Source organism: Arvicola amphibius, chromosome 6, assembly GCF_903992535.2.
Source record: "Arvicola amphibius chromosome 6, mArvAmp1.2, whole genome shotgun sequence".
In the NCBI taxonomy this organism is placed as follows: Eukaryota; Metazoa; Chordata; class Mammalia; order Rodentia; family Cricetidae; genus Arvicola; species Arvicola amphibius.
In genome coordinates this window covers 71736412-71749503 of record NC_052052.2, presented here as the reverse complement: position 1 = coordinate 71749503, position 13092 = coordinate 71736412, and the positions used below count along the sequence as shown (strand labels likewise).

Sequence of the window (13092 nt, the reverse complement as noted above, 5' to 3'; positions counted from 1 at the left end):
TGGTGCCGGGATAACTGGATATCAACATGTAGAAGAATGAAAATAGATCCATATCTGTCACCATGCACTAAACTCAAGTCCAAATGGATCAGAGACCTCAACATAAAGCCAGCCACACAGAACCTCTTAGAAGAGAAAGTGGGAAGTACACTTGAATGCATTGGCATAGGAGATCAGTTCCTAAATATAACCCCAGTAGCATAGCCCCCGAGAGAAACAATTAATAAATGGGACCTCATGAAACTGAAAAGCTTCTGTAAAGCAAAGGACACGGTCAGTAAGACAAAACAACAGCCCACAGAATGGGAAAAGATCTTCACTAACCCCACATCACACAGAGGGCTGATCTCCAAAATATACAAAGAACTCAAAAAATTGGTCATCAGAAGAACAAATAATCCAATAAAAAAAATGGAGTACAGACCCAAACAGAGAACTCTCAACAAGAGGAATCTAAAATGGCTGAAAGACTCTTAAAGGAAAAGCTAAACATCCTTAGTCATCAGAGAAATGCAAATCAAAACAACTCTTAGATTTCATCTTACACCTGTAAGAATGGCTAAGATCAAAAACACTGATGACAACTAATGCTGGAGAGGTTGTGGGGTAAAGGGAACACTTCTGCATTGCTAGTGGGAGTGCAAGCTGGTACAGCCCTTTAGATATCAGTATGGCGATTTCTCAGAAAATTAGGAAACAACCTCCCTCAAAGCCCAGTAATACCACTTCTGGGTATATACCCAAAGGATGCTCAATTTTACCACAAGGACTTGTGCTCAACTATTTTCATAGTAGCATTGTTTGTCATAACCAGAACCTGGAAACAACTTAAATGCCCCTTGACTGAAGAATGGATAAGGAAAATGTACATTTACACAATGGAGTACTAAACAGTGAAAAAAAATGACATCTTGAAATTTGCAGGCAAATGGATGGATCTAGAAAACATCATATCGAGTGAGGTAACCCAGACCCACAAAGACAAATATTTCTATTCACTCATAAATAGTTTTTCGACATAAAGCAAAGAAAACTAGCCTACAAATCATAATCCCAGGGAACCTAGACAGCATTGAGGACCCTAAGAGAGACATACGTGGATCTAATCTACATGGGAAGTAGATCTCCTGAGTAAATTGGGAGCATAGGGACCCATGGGGGAGGGGAGATGAAAAGAGGGGAGCAGAGAAAAATGTATAACTTAATAAAATCAATCAAATCAATAAAAAATTACAAATCCATCAGGACATTATTTTGATCAATGGTTGATGTGGGAGGGCTCAGTCCACTGTGGATAATAACATCCCTCTGGGCTGGTGGTTCTGAGTTATATAAGGAAGCAGGGTAAATAAGTCATGAGGAACAAGTCAGTAAGCCATGTTCTTCCATGGCTTTTGCTTTTTTCCTGCCTCCTGGTTCCTGCTGCAGTGCTTGAATTTTGTGTTGACTTTTGTCTGTGATAGACTATGATTGGTACATGTGAGCCAAATAAACCCTTTTTTTTGCAAAATTATGTTGGCCATGGTGTTTATTATAACCATAGGAAGCAAACAAATGCATATATATCTCAACATGTATAGCAGAATGTATATACTTCCAATATATATACTTGTAGGTATGAGGATAAGTATGTAGATTACAGTTAGATGTTTTGCTGGTTGGGGAAAGTGGCACTAGGAGGTTGTCCTCTAAGGTTCCATTGTTATGGTGTCCATATGTTTTGACCAGTAGTGATCTGTAATTGTGTCCACCTGCTACAAAAAGAAGTTCCATTGATAGGTATGAAATTTATACTGATCATCTTGTTTGTCATGTGTCTTTTTATATTGTTTATCTCTTCTTGTTTTGATTTTGGTGGTTTGGAAAATCTAAGAATTCATTTATTTTATTTAGATTTTCTAACTTAATGGAGTATAGTTTTTCAAAATATTTCAATTTCTCAAGTATCTTCATTTTATATAGCTGTGTGTTTGTTTCTTGAACAAATGCTTGTTTCATTCAGGTATTTACTGCTAGTCTTATTATGTTTGAGCTGTCTGTGTCTTTTTAAAGTTACTTGATAAATTTTAAGTTCTGTGTCCTGGGGTTCATGTAGGGAATTCATATTGGAGAACATGTCTGTAAGACTGATGCATTTGAGGGGAGGAGGGAAGATATATTGCCTTGACTTTTCATATTGAGATTTTATAATGTGGTTGGTTGTGTATCTGATGTGAGGTTCTGACTACCTCATTAGGCCTATGTACATACAGGCAGTGTGGCTGAGGCAAGGTCTGAGGGATAAGGATGGCACAGGCAGATGAGGTTTCATGTACTCAGTAAGCTAGATCCTTGTATACATGTGTGATCTGGTGTATGTGTGTAGGTTGTAGCTAGGTGCAGCCTCGTAGGCTGGTGGAACTCACTAGACTAAACTAGTACACATAGTATACAGAGTGGGGCCAGTGCCGAGCCTGCAATTTGGGAAAGGCACAGGCAGTGACTGAGAAGATTAACGGGGGAGAGGGGCTCTGGAGAGGGTATAGACAGGCTATGATTCAGGTAACTCAAAAGGGTGGCTCTGAGGACAGGGTTGGGGAACAGGACAAGGGCTGAGTATTGGATTTGCCATAGGCAATTGGAATGGAGGATGAGGGCAAGGAGAGCATAGTTAGTCTTGCTGGGACTGCCATGGTGACTACAAAGTCCCTGGTAGCAAATGGAGCTGAGATCAATCTAGTCCAAAAGACATCACCTCTATTTTATAGAGTAATAATTAAACCCCAGAGAAATTCAGCTTTCTGCCCAGGGTTATTTAATTTTTGCTTGGCAAACCTTGATGCACGTGGTGGCTCTTACCTGTAAGTATAATTCTAGGGTTGCCAAGAACCCTATTTTCATGAGCCTCTCTTTAAAGAGCTTTGCTATAGTGAGTGAAAGGTTCTGAGAAGGTATTATTGAGTCAGTTTTGAGTAAATTGACATTTGGAACAGCTGTGATGGACTCTGGAGCCAGTATTCAGTAGGCTCTGGTACAGTTTACTGAAGTGCTTACTTCTAGTTTCAATATGCATTTCAAATACTTAATGATGTAAAACATTCACTTCAATTAATAATGCCAACATAAGCTTTTTACTTATAATATTCAAGGTTAAAAAATTCTATTCCTATACAGTGACAGATTCTATAGTGCTTTTTCAGAGGACCTGCATTCATGCTGGGAGGCTGACAACTGCCTGTAACTCTAGCTCCAGGGAATCCAGCTGCTTCTTCTAGACTCCAAGAGCACATACATGTACATGGCATGCATTCACAGATACTGATAAATAAATTTTTTTAAAAAATCTTAAAAATAAGTCTAAGAAGTAAGTTGGGCTGGTAGACAAGCAGTTTTCCATTTGAGCTAGGTGTGTACATTCCTAGCTCCAGAGTTCTGTTTTTGATTTTATTTTTTAAAAAAAATCAGTGGGATTATTGATATGTTTAGTGTAGAAATATTTTAATGTCATTAAATAGAAAGAAGATCTACCTTATTTTATGTTTAGTTAATCATGATAGTTAATATTGTCAAATTAACAGGATCTAGAATCATAAGCCTCTGAGCATACCTGAGAGAGTTTATTTATATTAGATTAATTGGTATGGAAAGACTTCCTTAACTGGATAGAGTAGTTACATGGGCTGGGATTCTAGATTAGAAGAAAAGGAGAGCAGAGTTGAGAATTAGCATTAGTCTTTGATTCCTGAATGTAAATGCATATGGATTTGCCATTTCAAGCTTCATTGTAAAAGTGAACCTTTTCTTCTTTAAGTTGCTTTTGTCACAACTATAGGAAAATAATTCATACCTATTGTGTTTCTACTTACTTACACTATACCTCCTCATTCTGTATTTCAGTGTTACTAAGATACATTTCTAAATTTTAGATCAAGAGTATATATACTTTTTTTTTTAAAAAAAGACTTTTTTATTAATTATGTATACAGTGTTCTGTCTGCATGTATCTGTAGAAGGAGCTGCCGGCCGCTTCTCGCCGCCCGGCTCCTGGCCACTGGCTAGCTTTACCCAAAATAATTACACGGAAACTGTATTCATTTAAACACTGCTTGGTCCACTAGTTCCAGCCTCTTAATGGCTAATTCTCACATCTTGATTAACCCATTTCTAATAATGTGTGTAGCACCATGAAGTGATGGCTTACCGGGAAAGATCTTAACCTGCGTCCATCTCAGAGAGGAGAGCCATGGCGTCTGCCTCACTGCTTTCTTCCTCCCAGCATTCTGTTCTGTTTACTCTGCCTACCTAATTTTCTGTCCTATCAAAGGGCCAAGGCAGTTTCTTTATTTAACCAATGAAAGTAACACATAGACAGAAGACCTACCTACATCATGTATCCCTGCAGGCCCAGAAGAAGGCACCATATCTTATTACAGATGGTTGTGAGCCACCATGTGGTTGCTGGGAATTGAGCTCAGGACCTCTTAACTTCTGAGCCATCTTTCCAACACACACACACACACACACACACACACACACACACACACACACACACACACTTTATTAAAGAACTGAATTTATAGATAGTTGTGAGCTGCCATGTGAGTGCTGGGAATTGAACCAGGTCCTGCGGAAGAGCAGCCATTGCTCTTAACTACTGAGCCATCTCTCCAGTTCCACAATGGTATATATATTTTTGACTTGATACGTGTTGAGAAATTATATTGTGTTAATTTATTCTTCCACTCCAACTATGTTAGTGACTTCTTTTTTGCATGTCATTAGTATACCAGGCAGTACCAGTCCAATAACTCCAGAGGATCTTATTTCAGCTCTCTTGGAGTTTTATACAGGCCTTTTCTCCCTCAGTTTTTTCATATGTTCTGTATCTTTTTATATATAAATTTGTACAATGTTCTTGCATAATTGACTAAGTATTTTAGAAAACTTTGAAAGCTAAAATAATGACGTATAATTTACTTCCTTTATTAATATTTTTATGAAAGTGCTTGTCTTACTGATAAAAAATATACAAAATCCTATGGAGTTTTAAGTATAAATGCTTTTGTATATTATTCATTAAGTTTGACACTATTACAGTATATAATAGTTTTATTTAGAAAGTAAATTACATTAGATGGGTGGAAAAATCCTTAAAATTGTCTTACTGGTCTGTGGTTTTTACTGTTTAATTTTTTTCTAGATACTGTACTCCAAGGTACTTGGATTATGAAGATTTGGAACGCAAGTACTGGAAAAACTTAACTTTTGTGGCACCTATTTATGGAGCAGATATTAATGGAAGCATATATGATGAGGTATATATATATTTATGTTGTGGTTTTTAAAAGATTGGTGATACTGCTTTTGTTTATTATTTTTAGCTGTCCAAGAAGTACTCAATTATATATACTTACTTTTTTCATCATATTTTATTTATTACCTTTTGGGTGTCAATACTTTTTCCAAGTGTGCAAAAGCAATAAGTTGTATGTTTTGGGTTTCTCTTAGATAGCCCTTGCCAGCAATATAAATGAAAGCTACTCATGTCTGGTATTGGGGTTTTTCTCAGGTAGTCTTTGGCCTTTGAAGGGATTTCCATCATTTCAGAAGAGAAAAGCTCATTAAAATTATAATTTGTACATTGAATTGTGTGCCTTGTAGGATTTTTTTTCTAGGTAAGTTAATATTATGATATCTTGTGAGTTTTTCAGCCACATTGTTATTTTACTTCCCTCTGTCCATATTCAGTATTTAACTCTATCCTCTTTCCTTAAGGTACCCCACCTTTCCCATTTCCCCTATCTGATCACTTGTATCATGCCATTCCCTTTTATCCTTTTCCCACCTTCTGTATTTTCCTACCTCCTGTTCCTCAAGGAGCCTGCACTTTTCCCTCTTCATGAGCAGATTACTTCTATTTTGCTATTCCCATCTCTATTGCTCCCCAACTCCCATAACCCAATAATGGTCCCTTTTTACATTACTGGTTTCTTTATGTACTCATATCTTAAAATTTGGAGCTAGGAACCTCCAATAAGGAAATGTGACATTTGTCTTTTGTGTCTGGATTACCTCACTTAATTTATCTTTTCTAATTCCATCCATTGGCCTGCAGAGTTTATGATTTTGTTTTTCTTTACCACTGAATAGTATTCCATAGTGCATATGTACCACATTTTCATTATTCATTCATTGGTTATAGGACATGTAGGTTATTTCTTCTTCCTAGCTGTTATGAATAGAACATGACTGGGCTAGCATTGGTGGAGTATGATGTTTAGTCTTTTGGACATACATTGAGAAGTGGTTTGTCTGGATCATATGGTAGACTTATTTCTAGCTTTTGTGAATCAGTGACTGCACCAGTTCGAAATCCCACTAATAGTGAATGAGGGTTCCCTTTTCCCCACACCTTTTTAACTTTTGTTGTCTGTTGTTCCACCGCCTGGCTTCATTTGTCATTCTTACTGATGTAAGATGAAATTGTAAAATAGTATTGATTTGTGTTTTTATAATGGCTAGAGGTGATGTACATTTTTAGAGATATTCTGGCATGTTGTATCTTCATTTTCTTCTAATTCTAGGTATTTTTTTGTTTTTAATTTTCTTGATTTCCTTAGTGTCTCCATTTCATTATAGAGTAGTGTGTTTTAATACCCATGACTTTGATTTTTGTGTTTTTTTCTTGAAATTTATTTGTATTCTTTGTAGTCAGAATACAAGAAGTTATTTTAATTTTCCTGTATTTGTTGAGACTTGCTTTGTATATGATCTCTTTTAAAGAAAGTTCCATGTAATCCTGAGACAAATGTGTTTACTGTAGTGTTTGGATGGCATGTTCTGTAAACGTCTGTTAAAACCATTTGATTTGTGATGCCATTTAAAGCTTCTCTATTTTTTGTTGGAATGAACTACCAGAGCTACTGGTAGTGAAATCATGCAGTATTACTGTGTTAGGGTTAATCACTGTTCTGTCATGTCCGACATTTCTGGTTTTTCCAGTGACAAATAGATGCATCTTTCCTCCCTCTTGCCTTCCTCCCTCTTGCCTTGCTTCCTTCGTTCCCTCTTTTCTAATACAGTCTGCTGGCTAATCTATCCTTTGATTGGGAAATTGAGACTAAATAATATTTGAAATTATTGTTGAAAGGTATGTTCCTTTTGTTGATTTTGTTTACTGTTTTGCTAATGATTCTTTGTTTAACAAATGTATTATCTTTCTCCTCCTGTAGCTTCTGGATGTGTCTAGTGGTTGTGTTTACCACTCTCTTGAATCTGAAGAATTTCTTTTTTTAAAATTCATTTATGTATGTATGTATGTATGTATGTATGTATGTATTTATTATGTATACAATATTCTGTCTGTGTGTATGCCTGCAGGCCAGAAGAGGGCACCAGACCTCATTACAGATGGTTGTGAGCCACCATGTGGTTGCTGGGAATTGAACTCAGGACCTTTGGAAGAGCAGGCAATGCTCTTAACCTCTGAGCCATCTCTCCAGCCCCCTGAAGAATTTCTTATTGTATCCTCTGTAGAGTTGGCTTGATGTTCATTGATCTTTTTACCTGTTTTTATTATGAATTTAATATTTAATTTCTCCCCCAGTCATAATAGACAGATTTGCTGGGTATTGTAGCCTGGGTTGGTTCTTGTAGTATTTCAGAATATGCACAGTATCTTTCTTTGTTCTTCTGACTTTTAAAGTTTCAGTTGAGGGATCATTTGTTATTGTGTGGGTCTGTCTTTTTTTTATGACTTGATGGTTTTCTGTTTGTAGCGCTTTATATACTTTCTTTGTTCTATATATTTAGTGTTTTAACTGTAGTATAACTTGGGGTTTCTTTTTCCAATTGCTTTTTAAAATGCTTTTTATATGTGAATAAACCCATGTTTCCCTAGGTTTGGGACTTTTTTTCTTTCTACAGTTATCTTCCTTTAGAATAAATTTTCCTCTTAGTTTCATGCCTGTAATTTATGTATGTATGTATGTATGTATGTATGTATCCTCTCTCTCTCTCTCTCTCTCTCTCTCTCTCTCTCTCTCTCTCTCTCTCTCTCTCTCTACTTATTTATTTATTTTTGTCTTTTTCCTTTCTTCCACATCAAATTCCTAAGTATTGATTCAGGACTTCATACACGCTAGGCATGTGTGCTTTCAATGATCTACATCTCCAGTTGATTTGCTTTTCAATATGTCCCAAAAAGTTTCCCTGTTCTGTTCATATTTTTAAAATTTTATTATTTTCTTTCAGTGTACCAATTCTTCTACTTTGTCTTAAAAAGGGAGGGAGGGGAGGTATGGGTGGAGGGGAGGGGAGGGAAGGGGGAGAAGGAGGGGAGGGAAGGGGGAGGAGGAGGGGAGGGAGGGGGGAGGAGGAGGGAAGGAGATGGAAATTTTTAAATATAAAAAAAACAAACCATGAGAAAAATAAAAATAAAAAAAAATGAAAAAAAAAAGATTTCATTTGATTTGTTGAATTTTTGATTTCCACCATCATTTCATTTGGTGTTTCTTAAATATTTGTCGTTATTGAATTACATTCTCATATCCTTTATTAGTTTTTCTCTTCTCTATTCAGTTGTCTTTGTTCCCTTGTAATTCATTCAAATTTATTTATATCATCTTTCATCTTTGTAAGCATAGTTATCATTCTTTTGATTTGTTTTTTAAATTTTTTACTTATCTTTTGTTTATTTATTTATTTTTATGTGCATTGGAGTTTTTGTTATGGGTCTGGTCCCCTGAAACTGGAGTCACAGACATGTGGGTGTTGGGAATTGAACTCTGGTCCTCTGGAAGAGCAATCAGTGTTCTTAACCCTTGAGCCATCTCTCCAGCCCCTCTTTTGATTTGTTTGTGTATAATTTTGTCTGATCTTTTATCAGAGGATATTGCTCTGGAATTGGTCAATTTTAGAATGGGGAAAAATATATAGCTCAATAAAAACAGTAAAAAAAAAAGAGAAAGAAATGGCTCAAATGAAGGCTGTACCTTGGTGCTATTCAAAATCTAGGTGGAGAGCTGAGTATATTGCTCACTGGTAGAGTACTTATTTACCTTGACTTTAGAAGGCCCTGGATTCAATCCGTAGTATTGACAAAACAAAATAAGCTGTAATGGTTGCCAATTTTATTCTTGTGAGGTACGTCAACATTCCAGACTCTAAGATATTATAATCCCCCTTTAGCCAATGAGTAAATGGGGAAAGTATGAATTTGTGTATTTATTAAGAAGCAAATATATGTGACAGACATCATTTTACTGACAGGAATAGATAGAATCAATGGCTAAGATGAATTTGCTGTTTGTTATTACTTGTATTATAATTTGAGGCAAATAGTCTAGGTCCAGTTTGTTACCTTTAAGACACCATAATCAAAAGAAAGCTATAAAGCACCAAAGAAGAAAGACTTTGGCCTTGGTTATTAGAAAAATGCCAGAGAACTGCCAGGTTTGATAGTCAAGGTCCAGTTTGTTACCTTCAAGATGCCATAATTGAAAGAAAGTTATAAAGAGCCAAAGAAGAAAGACTTTGGCATTGGTCATTAAAAAAATGCCAGAGAACTGCCAGGTTTGAATGGCAAAGAGTTTCAAAAGGTTGCAATATGTATTGCTGTGGGACTAATAGTCCCATGACCCAAAGAATTGGATTTGAGCTGCAAAACTGTAAAGTGCTCCCTTCTCTTGTTGTTTCCAGAAGCTGTTGGGGAATATTATTTTTTAGGTGTGTGACTTTTGTTTACGTTGTATTTGTTTAACTCTTTGAAACTGTGTTACTGTGCCTATCTAAAACACCTGATGGTTCTAATAAAGAGATAAATGGCCACTAGTGAGGCAGGAGCAAGGATAGGTGGGGCTGGCAGGTAGAGATTATAAATAGAAGGAGAATGAGGTGCAAGAGAACAAGGAGAGACGGACATCAGGAGCCAATCACTCAGCTACACAGTAAGCCATGAAGAAGCAAAAAAAGATATATAGAAAAGATAAAAGCCCAGAGTCAAAAGATAAGATAATTTAAGTTAAAAAAAGATGGCAAAAAAACAGCCAAGCTAAGATTGGGCATGCATAACTAAGAATAAGTCTGTGTGTGATTGATTTGGGAGCTGGGTGTTAGGCCCTTCAAAGAATCAAGAGTAAAACGTCACACAACAAGAAGCTGAGATTTACATCTGTCCAGTACTGAGCTGCTAGGGGATACATCCCAAAGTGTGAACCTACAGCCACACTTTTGTTGCAGCTCTTTGAAACTCTTTACAATTCAAACTTGGCCGTTCATTCTATTGCATTTTTCAGTGACCAAGGCCCATAATCTTTCTCCTTTGGTTCTTTGTAGTTTTCTTTCTTTAACCTTAGCTCTTTGCCTGCTTATCTTTTTCTGCTTTTGCTCTCTCTTTTCCATTGTTACAGTTCTCCCTGAGCTCTGGGACTTCTCAGAAGCCTTTCATCATATTGCATCAGTCACATTTGTCTTCATGGAAATGCAGGACTATTTATATCAATCCCAGGCAGAGGATGTGCTAGCTCTTTGGTCTTGGTAGTAAAGACTGAGGGAGGGACCATCTAGAGTTCACCAAGTCTTGTTGTCACAGAAGTTTTGTACAGGCAGTTTGAAACAGCTGTAGTTCGGACAATCCTTTTATGAGGCAGAGTTACGATTTAGTAGTAAGCAATTATGGTTTCCAGAACACAGATATGGCTACTCCATCGGAGTGTTCAATATGTGAGTGCTCCATGAGCTCTTTGGGATGGCAGCAAAGGTACCTAGGAAGAGTCCCACAGCAGTCAGTTGGAGTTAAATTGCCCTGGACCATAACATCTTAACACATTTAAAGGAAAAAGAAATAAAATGGAGTAAGTAGAGCTCAGGGTGATGGATTCACTTGTAAATACAGGAAGAGATGAGTTTTTCATCATTTTATGCTATATAGTGAGTTTGTGGCCAGATTGGGCTATTTGAGACCTTATCTTAAGGAAAAAAGGAATGATGGAAGGGGGAGATGAATGGAGTGCTTTTAGTAATGGCTTATTATTTAACAAGAATTTGACAGTATTTAACTGTTTCAACAATGTGTAATTTCTGTTCTGCTTCCTCAAGATGATGTGAATTCTTCTAGTTTTTATTCTCTCAAAAGGAATATAAAGTCTTGTGATTTAGATTTATTTTTTTAAGATCAACAAAGCAGTGCACATGTAAATCTAAAATATTAAGCTTGCTAGCTGTAGTGGCACATGTCTTTAAGAGTAAGGCAGATCTCTGTGAGTTCTAGGCTAGCCTTTTCTATATAGAGAGTTTTAGAACAGCTAGTGATCCATAGAGATAACCTGTTTCCAAAACAACAATAAAATCAAACTAAATAAAAAAACAGTGATTATTTCTTTGAGTTTTAAAATAACATGTTTTTCCTTTAGTAGTGTGTGTGAGTGGTAAATGCCAGCCACAGGATGTCTTACAAGGACAATTTGTAGGAGCTAGTTCTCTCTTTAAATCATTTGGTTCTCAGGGACAGAACTTAAGTCTTGAGCTTTAGTGATACTTTCCTTTACTCTTTGAGGCATCTTAATGGTTCTTGTAATTAAAAAAAAAAAGACTTCATGTCTGTGAGTGTAGCCATGAATGTTCTACATGACTTTACCTATTTCTAAATTTTGATTGACCTACCTAAAAACAAAAAACAACATCAAACCCCAAAACAGAAAATAAAGGCCCCAAAGCACACTACATTTCTGCTTTCTAAGGTGTTAGGAGATAAAGGAGAAGAGGTTCTGCTTTTTTTTTTTTTTTGTAAAGCTTAAATGGATCAGAGTTGAATTTTTGGCTGTTTCTTGTGTACATTGTTTCAGAAACAATAGAGCCATCCCAGGCTAGAGTTTTTCATCCTTGGCTTTGTGGTTATGAACTTTGTGGTGTTTTTTTTTTTTTTTTTTTTTTTTTTTTCTAGAGCCTGTCCTGGAACTAGCTCTTGTAGACCAGGCTGGCCTCGAACTCAGAGATCCGCCTGCCTCTGCCTCCCGAGTGCTGGGATTAAAGGCGTGCGCCACCACCGCCCGGCTTGAACTTTGAGATTTTGAGATCCTGGGCAAGCTATGCCTTTCTACAGTCCTTTTAGATGAAATGGCATCTGAGGACACTTGTCACTTTCATAGGATAAAATGAGATGACATAATTAAAAAGTATATATATTACTTGCCCTACCTTAAGCATTGGACAAATTTAGTTGCCACTTGTGATAATATAGAAAAACAAGGCAAAGAAAATCTATGGACTGTAATGATACTCTCTAGCATAGTCTTGGTGTAGTATGATAAGATAAATTTTGTTTTGTAGTTATCCTTATAAGCAGAAGTACAGTTCGTACCTAGATGCTTATAATGTTTCTTCTGTCTTCTCTATTAAAGATTGACCAAGCAATGAAAATTGCTTGTTTAGGAGTCAACTACTTAGGAAAATGAATGTATTATTTTCAGGAAATATCCCTCTTTCTTGTCAGTAAGACCTTGCTGTGTGAGGCACCTGGATGGAAATTCTGGCATGTACCATAACCCAGGAGATCGTTTGTATGATTTTTAAAACTAATTTTATTTCTTATGTATAAGTGTTTTGCTTGTATATGTGTTCATGTGTGCCTGGTGTTCATGAAGGCCAGAAAGAGGGTGTTAGTTCTCTGGAACTAGAATTACAGATGTTGTGAATCACCATTTCTAAGACTTAAGCTAAAACTTAAGCACTTTATTTATTTATTTATTTATTAAAAATTTCCACCTCCTCCCATTTCCCTCCCCCTCCCCCTCCTCCCTCTCTCTCCAGTCCTAAGAGAAGTCAGGGTGCCCTGCCCTGTGGGAACTAAGGCTCTCCCCACTCCATCCAGGTCTAGGAAGGTGTGGATTCAAACATACTAGGCTCCCAAAAAGCTAGTACATGTACACGTGCGCGCGTGCGCGTACATACACACACAAATACACACACACACACACACACACACACACACACACACACACACACCCCATCCCTACTACCACCTGTAACTGGAGGTTTCGGTCCTGCCCACTAGTTCCTGAATAACCACTCCGAGGCTTAATGTTAATTACAAATAGTTTGGTCTATTACCTCAAG

At 36.8% G+C, this 13092-nt stretch overlaps 1 protein-coding gene across 5 annotated transcripts in view; it reads left to right on the top strand.

Annotated features, from left to right (window-relative positions):
• Kdm4c (lysine demethylase 4C) overlaps positions 1-13092 on the top strand; it is a 191437-nt gene that overhangs the window by 25359 nt on the left and 152986 nt on the right. For all 5 annotated transcript variants that reach the window (XR_005285738.1, XR_005285739.1, XR_005285740.1 and 2 more), the window contains exon 4: positions 5180-5294. Coding sequence is in view for 2 of the 5 variants with exons in the window: in XM_038332920.2 (XP_038188848.1) it covers positions 5180-5294 (115 nt within the window). In the remaining 3 variants the exon portion in view is untranslated. The remainder of the gene's footprint in view (positions 1-5179; positions 5295-13092) is intronic.